The 9,869-nt window shown below is 39.1% G+C and overlaps 1 protein-coding gene across 7 annotated transcripts in view; it reads left to right on the top strand.

The window, feature by feature from the left end:
• Positions 1 to 9,869, top strand: part of PROM1 (prominin 1) — a 155,028-nt gene that overhangs the window by 96,694 nt on the left and 48,465 nt on the right. For all 7 annotated transcript variants that reach the window (XM_019526280.1, XM_019526275.1, XM_019526278.1 and 4 more), the window contains 5 exons: positions 2,152 to 2,241; positions 4,040 to 4,257; positions 4,668 to 4,742; positions 6,366 to 6,429; positions 9,190 to 9,349. In XM_019526280.1, the coding sequence (XP_019381825.1) occupies positions 2,152 to 2,241; positions 4,040 to 4,257; positions 4,668 to 4,742; positions 6,366 to 6,429; positions 9,190 to 9,349 (607 nt within the window). The remainder of the gene's footprint in view (positions 1 to 2,151; positions 2,242 to 4,039; positions 4,258 to 4,667; positions 4,743 to 6,365; positions 6,430 to 9,189; positions 9,350 to 9,869) is intronic.

Below are 9,869 nucleotides of genomic sequence, written 5' to 3'. Positions count from 1 at the left end.
TTAGAGAGTGTTGGGGACAACTCCCTGGTTAAAGGGATGGGGCAGGCTGAGGTAAACAGGCTTATTTAGTTTGAAGGTGAGAAGACTGAGGGGATTTAATAGCAGCCTTCACCTACCTGAAGGGTAGTTCCAAAGCAACTAAACTGTTCTCAGTTGTGGCAGATGAAGAATAAGGAGCAGTGGTCTCGAGTAGCAACAAGGAAATTTTAGGTTAAATATTAGGAAAACTTTCTCACTCTGAGGGCAATAAAGCCCTGGTACAGGCTACCCTGAGAGATTGTGGAATCTCCACCCTTGGAGGCTTTTGAAACCCAGCTAGACAAAGCCTTGGTTGGGATGATATAGTTGGGGACAGTCCTGCTTTGAGCAGCGGGTTGAACTAGATGACCATCTGAGTTCCCTTCCATCCCTAATTTTCTATGATTCTATGCAGTCAGTTAAGTTCTCCATCCTTGATTTCTTCCCACTGTAACATTGCCCACTATACATGGATGTTGAGATATAAGCTTATGTCCTAATATTTGTAAAACTCCTTTATGTGTTTCTTCCTCTGACCAGAGGGAATTGTTGAGGGAGGTCATTATGCAACTAGCACTTGCAGAACACTTGAAAAGCAATTACTGCTTTTTCCCTCAGGTACAGTTATAGCTTTAGTGATATTTCTGAAGCTTTTAATTAAGAAGCTAAACAAAACTTAGAAACTTTGGCAAGGGTTCTTATTGCACCTAATCTAGGCTGGAATGAAGGGTGTATTGCTATATGATGGGTCACAAATGCTAACAAGTTTAATGGAATGTCTATATACTGTAAAGTAGAAATACCCAAGCCAATTTGAAGTGAACAGGCTGGGGTATAGACCAGTCTAATTGTGGCATCTTGGAGCTCAGAGATTTATCATGTGCTAAATTAGGCATTAATTTGGCCAATTAAGCATGTGTTAAAGGCAGCATGCCTTCTCTGAAATAGAAGTTTAATATATGTTAGTGCATATGCCAAACGAATGATAATATCACTTTGTTTAAATCAGTTTAGACAGGCGTCAAATGCTCTTGTCTCAGGGGGAGAGGATCATAGGCAAGCTTGTTGGGAGATTGCCCTCTGCATTTCCAAAACTAGTTTGTGGCTTCCAGGTTCTCTGAATTGCCAAAAAAAGAATATTTATCTACCTTCTCTGTCATCTTAAGACCTTGGTCATTATTTTTGAAGCTGTCAGTAGGTTGGCTATGTTAGAAACCACATCTCCATCCATCTGCAAACTGAGAATTTTGCTTTTCTGGGGAAATGTTGCAAAACCAGAATGAAGTATGTGACAAAAGGGGACCAGTGTTCTAGTTGTGAAATCATCCAAATTTCTGGAAGCTGAATCCAGGGTCTGACTGTCTTTAGGAAATACTGAAAAACTTTCCCCTTCAATAAAATCATAGCCAACATTGACAATGTTAACAGTACTGGACACTTTCCTGCCATAATTGCCCTCCCTATGACTTCCTCAAAACAAAAAGCCCTGCCCAAAGAACTTTCTGTAACTGAAAACAGTGAAGAGCCAGAGACTTACAAAGGCTATTGCTTGTTTTGCTATCACCAATCTTTCAGCTTTTCAGGAAAGTAAAAGTTATCAGTGATCTTCAGTTTTGGAGAATCCATTTCCTGGTTTCTCAAACTAATACAAGTAGGTGACAGTGGAAGGATTTGTTTCACAAAATCCATCTACAAATGCTGGCCTTTTTTATGTGGCCCTGTGAGACAAAATTCATGTGCCACAAACATTTAAGTGTTCATTTCTGCTTTAGCTAGACAAGGTTCTTTGGATAAATCTGGTATCTTTTATTAGACCAATTCAAATGGTTGGAAAAAATTCTTCTTAGCAAGCTTTTAGGCACAAACACCCTTTGCCCAGCTGAGGCTGTGCCTGAAAGCTTGCTGAGAAGAATTTTTCCAACTATTTGAGTTGGTCTAATAAAAGACAGTGGATTTTATACAACACGGCTACAACCTACACCCCTGAAACATTTCTGCTTTACTGATGAATGTGTTGCTTCAGTCCGCTCACTTTTTGAAATCAAGAATTAATAAATAGTGGAAATTTGTAGAGATGGGTGATTGTATTAAACTGGCATGCAGTGTTTTTCTTTATTTTTCTTTATTTTTCAGATGTTGGACCATTGCTTGGCTTTAGAGTCCAGGAGCAACTGGGGAAAGAAGTCCGCCCTGCACTAGATGCAGCTCTAGCAATGGCAGGAGGTAAATGTACATACTTGCTTTTTATTTATTTATTATTTATATTTTCTTACAAAGAGAGACATCTTCCCCCTGTTTCACAACACAAGAGTGTTCATTTGTATGCACTGATAATTATCAAGTGAAATGAGACCTTTATGCATGGATTTTAATAGGGATAAAGGCATAACTCCTTTACTACTTCTACTACTGCTCCTACAACAAAATGTTATTCCACGAACAGGAGCTCATTTGTCATTCTACAAGCTTCTCCCTTTAGTGTATGTATCTCTCTGTCTTGCTCTTTCCATCTTGCTTTTTGCAAATTTTGTCAGGATACGGGATGGTGGATCGTTTGGTAATTACAAGTGTTTGAATACTGTGTTTTGGCTGTTTAAGTTTCCCATCCTCACCACTTCCTGCAGCACCAGTGATTTGAGGTTGTAGCAATAAGTTTGCAGAGGCATGATACAGTAGAACTCTTAGTAAAACTGTGGTTGCATTGTACCCACAGGTTGGTGATTCATTTTGCGCATGTTCAATTAGCCTTTGGAGTGAATATTCTACCTTGTAGTATAGCATGTCTATTTCCAGACAAATGGTTCTTTTATTTAAAATGAATGACAGCAAAAATTTTAATTTTTTTTGGTGAACTATGATTTAAGTAATATATCTGATTCTCAGGTAGGATAGACTCTGCTATTCATTAAATCATCTGAGGGCAGCTTGTTGTGTTTTAGTGTATACATGGGTTAGTGCCATCAAATTAATATTACTGTGAAGGTGTCAGCAACTAGAATATCTTGACTGTGTGTGTGAACTTGGTAACACACAGCATTCCCTCTAAGCTGTGTGGCATGCACGGCCATGCAGGTGCTCCTAGCATGAGTGTGCCTGCATGGCCATGCACACCACACAGCTTAGAGGGAATGCACTTGGTTCTTTGGCTTGCCCATCATAATGATGATTTCCGTAGTCCTTGTTTTATGCCAAAAAAATAGCTTCTTTAAAGCATCTTGATAATGGACAAGCCAAAGAAGCTATTTCAGGAATCTGAAGTGGCTATTCAGAAAAGTAAAAATTATCAATGAGCTTCAGATACTTTTATTTCTTTTACTCTGCCTGTGCACGTGAAATTGTTTGCATACATCACTAGAATTCTTTCTCATCACCCATCATCATTCACCTTTTTTGCTTTATTTCTCTATTGGCTTGAAGTGAAAGTGGAAAGGGCTATCAAAGGTAAAAGACTTGACAAAAATCGTGTGTAATGTGAAGTGTGGTTCATTATTTGTATACTTTCTCGTGCATTTCTAGTTGTATGTGTTTTGTCTTTTACTCTCCTGATCAATGCTTCTTTGTTTTACATGACTGGGGTGAAATCTAAAGGCAGAAATACCTTGAAACTCGCATTAGGGTCTGGCTGTTTCACTTGAAATGTGCAACTTGGTAACTTGTGGTCAAATTAATGGGAGATACAGATAATAGTGTTTTGAAAAATGATAGAGCCTGGATTTAACTGCTATTGAACTAACACACTTGTGCTGGTATATGAAAATGAAACAGATGTCTCATATTTCTACATGGAAACATAATTGAGGGAAGGGAACCAAGGAAGGAGTATAAAAAGGAGTAAATTTGGGAAGTGGGTGAAATTTTAGTAATAGTAACTGTACTGTGTTTGGTTTATTGTAGCAAAATATGTAATTTATCTTCCATGCTAGAATTGTTTTTTCAATTAAGTGCGTACACCTCGTTGAATAATTAGATTGGCTTTTAAGCAAAAACTGTTGTTTTTTTTTTCAACTTGATATCATTGTAGCCATCAGAGAAACAAAGGAGGCATTGGAAAATGTGAGTGTGTCTGTGGAGGTTTTGCAGGAAGGCACTGAAAGACTCCATGCTAACCTGACAGATGTAAAAGCACACCTGAGCAATACACTTAATGATTCTGCCTGTTCTGCACCTCAAGTTGCTTCAACTTGCAGCATGATCAGAAATTCATTACATCAGCTGAGTATCAATGCCAACTATAGTGGGGTAAGCGAATATTTTTTCAGTCTTTCACAGGGCAGTTGCATTGGATTAGCTCAGCAGTCCTGTGTGATTTAATGACTAAGTCTGTGGAGTCACTTGTATAATAAAATAATCTATTCTGCTTCTATGTTTCTATGCCATTTCAATTACTATTTTCATTTTGAATGCAGAAGAAAGTAAGATCCACATCAAACAGCTAGGTTAAAGTGCTGCTTTGGGCAGCATTATAATCTTCCAAAAACTTGCTGAGGATAAGCTTTGCTTTCAACCAACAAGGATTTTAAGGAGTGAACTAACAATATTGTGCTACACATATTCTTTTCAGTTTGTTTTTACATCCCCTTTGAAATATTTAGTAAGGTACTATATATTTGATGTGCTGATTTAATTCAAAAGCGCTTTATATTTTCTAGTTGCCAAGTGTGAACTTGCAGCTTGCCAAAGTCAATGATGTCCTTAAAATAGACCTCTCTAGTTTGGTTCAAAAGGTATGTTTCTTGAAAGGATCATAATTTTTTTTTTTAACTAGGAATAAAAGGGGTGGGGAGGAGGGTGCTGCTTCCATATAATATTTGTGCTTTGTTTACTTGGGCGGAAGTTTTCTTCCCCTCAACTCTGGTCTCATAGTAGGTTTCTCTTCTGATTATCCCACAATTGTTCACTTCTCCTTAAGATTAAATATTTAATAATTAAACAATGATTTACATCTGCAGAGAGTGTGACTCCAAAATTAGTGTGGTGGTCTAAGAGAGCAAGAGACACAAACCTTAATCTGCCAGCATTCTGTATGTTTTCAGATTATATAAAAATGCAATTTTTTTCTTCTGAATTATATTCCTTCTTTACCATTTTGAAATATTTAATTAAATAAATCCCATGTGCATATCTGGCATGAAATCTGCTGCATTGGTAATAGTTAAGTGCCATATAAGAGGGGTGTTCAACATCCATCCCACAAGCCGGATGGGGCCTGTAGAGCTATCGCATCTGGCTCATAGAGCTCCCCACAGGTCAGGCAATTTGGCAGCAGGGGAGCAGTAGCCATTAATATGGCCACCCACCCCCTAGCAATTCCTATGCAGCTGGTTGGGGCCAGGAGGGTGGGGCTGAAAACCCTTCCCCTGAACAGCTGAGCCCCAGCCTCCCACTTCTGGACCAGGGCCAAGCCATGCCCGCTTCCATCCCCACAGGATGGGTTGAGGCCCTTCCCTTTTGCTGGTCCAGGTTGGTGCCCAACCATGCCCCCCCAACCCCTGCAGAGCTGCGTCATGTGCCCCCTGTGGGGCTGGGTTGGGACCTGGCCACCTTCTTTTACTGCCTCCCCCACTTCCCACAGGGCCAGGCCATGTCCCCTTCCTTCTTCATGGGGCTGAGTCACGCTCTTTTTCCCCTGTGGGGCTGCTTTGTGGCTGGCCTGCCCCCTGCCCCACCCAGATCCAGGGGCTGCTGTACCTGGATCTGGCCTGTGCAAGTACCAGGCACTGCCAATCTGGCTTACCAGGCTAAAAGGTTGACCACTAACCCATAAAAGAAGGAAGACCACTAACTCATAAAATACCATGGTTTTCACCTGAAAACAAATGGCTTAGTCTGAGCCAAAAGGAGTAGCTTCAGAAGTTACATATTCTCATTAGGAGTGCATTGAGATAGAAGGGCACTCTATAAAATCCATGTAATTTTTTTTTGGTCTTCAAAACTTTTTTGAACCTGACATTTTTGAGTTTGGTTAGGATAGAGTTGCACTGAGGAGAGGATAATCTACTGGTGTTCAGAACACTTAGATGTTGTTAGGTTTCTAAACGTGAGACCCATGAGGTTTCTAAACTTGAGACCCATGTTGGATAGAAAGAACTCCTGAGTCATAGTCGTCTTCTGACTATTAAAGAAATACGTCTTTAAAAAAATCTGTCTGTGTACATATATATTTATTTACAGAAGTGAAGGGCTAATCAAGGAGACCAAGCCACCTAGACCCTTGTTAATTTTATTTTACTCTTGTAAGCTGAGACATTCAAATTTGCATGCCATACCAGGTAAGCTATGATATGTACGGTATTAGTCCTTTTTTAAATTTGGCTTTGAGAATATTTAACTCTCCATTTTTATTTTAGGGTTATGCAGCATTTAATGATACACCAGATTTAGTGATGAACCAGACCAGGAATATTTTATCAGGTGAGGCTGATGGGAATTAACTTTTTTATTTTTATTGTTTAAATAAAAACAGTAGTACAATCTTGCCATTCTTGGGGGCTTTTCTTGTATTCTTGTTATTGGGGATGGTTTTATCTCTGACAACAGTATAAAACTAGAACAGTGGTGCTCAACCTTTTTGACCCATGGACCAGATGAGTGGTGCAGACCTGTCTGCAGACCAGATCCAGCCGGGACTCGGCACTGCCCCCTCATGCCCCCTGCACGCACAGGACTGGATCCTGGGGACCCAGCATCTCTCCCTCCCTATCACTCTCCTGTATGCTGGAATAGGGTCCTGGTGCTGCCCTTGCCCAGCCTTGTGTGCTGGGATTGGGTGCCAGAACCAGTGAACAGAGCCCAGAATTCCCCATGGGTCTGGAGAATTAATCTTGGGGAACAGTGCCACAACTCCCTGCTGCCAAATTTATGGGCCTGTGGGGAGCTCTGCAGGCCAGATGACATGGTGCTATGGACCAGAGGTTGAGCACCCCTGAAACAGAAAGTTGCTTGTGTTTTTTAGACTAGAAACACCGTCTCAGACAGTTCCATTATTCTACACAAGATCTTAATAAATTAGTATGTGTCCTATCAATGGCTCATAATTAAGTCTAAGAATGCGGTGTAGGGTACTGCATGTATTTTGTGCGGATGTTAAGCTTAGATGAACCCAACCCTAGGTAGGTTGATCTAAATGCCAAACAGTACATATGTTCAGAGAGTTTGAATTGGGCAAAGTTGCACTACAAAGATCAGGTTAAACCTTACCCCATCTTAGTGAACATCTGTAAACATTAGGAGCACAGCCCCAGGGCTGATTAAAGCACAGCCACTCAATCTAGCCTTGGGGCTGTGCTTTTCCTACCTCCCACCCTGACTGAGCCCTTTTTAGCTCTCCACCCCAACTCCCATCCCCACTTATAGACAGCCTCCCACCTGCCCCCCCGCCTCTGATCCTGCCTGTCCTTCACCCCTCCTCCCTTCCCCCCACTTACTTGGATCACATTCCTGGTGTGGCTTCTTGCACTGGCAAATGTGTGCTCCAGTTGTAACCTGATCTGCAATCATGTGGCTTAAAGTAAGGTTCTGGGAACATGCCCTGTGTGTACACATGCTTGACTCTCTCTGCTGAGACTAGTCTTGGAATCTGGGAGTTTGTGGTCTCTGGATAGCCCTGTCTTTATTTTGTTGTAATGCTGACAGCAACTCTTATGTGAACGTAGACAATTATCTTTTTACAAACTCATTGTTATGCTAATTTATGTTATACTATCAAATCTCATTGGGGGGAACCTCTTCTAACAATACTTTAATACTACTTCATCTTATACTGAAGTACCCCAAAAACCATCTTCTAACAATACTTCAACTAAAACAACTTCATTTTACACTGAAGTACCCCAAAATCCAACCATTACAAATGGTTAAATCAACTAACAGATTAGTAATCATTAGAGTGTAAAGCACAGTGAATATAGTCTGTGAGTATGTATGCTAATATGTGTTAATTTTTGTTCTTGCTTTTTGGACCCGTTCTACCAATATAAGCAGCTATTCCTTGTAAGTCTGGCAAAACAACTATGTATATGAACACATCATATTGTGTGAATTAGCCTAAAATGAGTCAAAGTTTTCTAAAACTGTAAACTTTACGTTTTTCATTGAAGAAATTAAATGCAAAATTACTTGCCTACCGTAGCTGCTCATGTTCATAAAACAAAAGGCTTTCATCATTTACCAACCTACTCTGTCTTACAGTTGGTTGAGTGAGAGGTACAAACCAAATTAAAAATGAGGGTGAAAAATGCCTCCCCTACCAGTTTTCTGAGCAGCTGAGTTCTTAATATTGTTAGAGAGTACCGTGTAACATCTAAGAGCAGACAACTAAGCAACTTGGTATCTGGATTTACCAGTCTCAAATTGTAAAATGGTCTGATTAGTATGATGGGAAGAGAAAAAACCAAAAGATTTGTGTGTGTATCTGAGTGGAAGTCTCCTGATTAAATAAGATATTGAAGAAAATCTTGAAGAATAATATGAATAAAGAAAAATGATACCCTTTTATAAATACGTAGTACAATAAGGGTATGGAATATTTCAGAATCTCTGTATAGTTAAATACAGCTGTTAAAATTACACTCTCAAAATAGCAGGTTCATCCAAAAATTACAAAAAATTAGATCCTACTATAGATTGTTACTAATTAATTGGAAAGATATTTATTTAAAGTATGTTTTCAAAGAATATAAAATTTAAGTATTATATATTCTTCCTATGTAAGGAGTGAACACACAGACTATTTAATTTCTTTCCCAAGACACGTTGTATGCTCCAAAAGATAGTTTAAAAGACAACTTTAAACTTCTACTACTTGTTCATAAATCAAGTAATTAATTCCCTTCCTCAGTAATACTATTTACTGTATTATAGAAATTACAAGATTTAAGCTAGATGGATAAAAAGCGATAAAAACATGTTATAATGAAAGAACAGAAAGAGAAAACTCTGGCTTGACTTCAACATCCTTCATCATTAAGCTAAATTACAGTGTGTGTGCCTTAATGTCATTGTGTTACATTGAAAGCTAAATAGTCCTTGTGGCTTGCCTGTTTCTGTTTCATGATTTTTTTCCATGGCTTTCCTTATTTTAAATACAATGTGGCTGAATAAATTTGTGTGTGTGGAATATAATATTTCTTTTATGGATTTGTAAGGGTAATATCCCTGTGCTTACTTTTTCAGATATCCAAAATGTATTGGAATCTGTTGGCTCAAATATCACTAGCTTCACTAAATCACTTCCTGTTGAGAAAATTCTAGCTGATTTCACAATGTATCTTTCTCAGAGTGAGGCATATGTTCAAGATTATTTCCCAGTAATGGAACAGTATGATTTCTATAGGTAGGTATGAAGTATTTAGATAATGAGGTGGGAGGATATACTATTCTGAATATTTTGAAATTTATATTATATAAATTTTGACCAAGACAATAAACCATAATCACTGAGCAGTTGTGAATCCTAGAACCTATAGCTTAGATGTTGTAAATTTTTATTTAGCCCAGTGGTAGAGGAAAATGTAAAATATTTGTGTTTAAATGTTGTACAAATGTAGAGGAAGGGATAGTCCCTACTTGAAAGAGTTTATAGTCTTTTCAGGCTAATCAGATATAGTCTGGTGGAAAGAGTTGTAACAAAAGTGGAGTCATGGTTTTTAAGCATTGTGATAATTCCACAATTTTCTTTTTGGTCAGTTGTGGATTTATTTATTTATTTTGGTAATACAAAAAATTCCCCCCATACGCCAGGAAGAGCCCAGTGCCACCCCAGCCCACAGCGGCATCCCACCCAGCCCCACACAGATCCAGGGGCACCCTTCCTCCATGTTCTCCTGGGGTGTGTGCAGCAGTGGGAGCTGCCT

The sequence above is a fragment of the Gavialis gangeticus genome, unplaced genomic scaffold (genome assembly GCF_001723915.1).
Source record: "Gavialis gangeticus isolate Ggan-Ray unplaced genomic scaffold, GavGan_comp1, whole genome shotgun sequence".
NCBI classification, from domain to species: Eukaryota; Metazoa; Chordata; order Crocodylia; family Gavialidae; genus Gavialis; species Gavialis gangeticus.
This window is presented reverse-complemented; position numbering and strand designations above follow the sequence as displayed.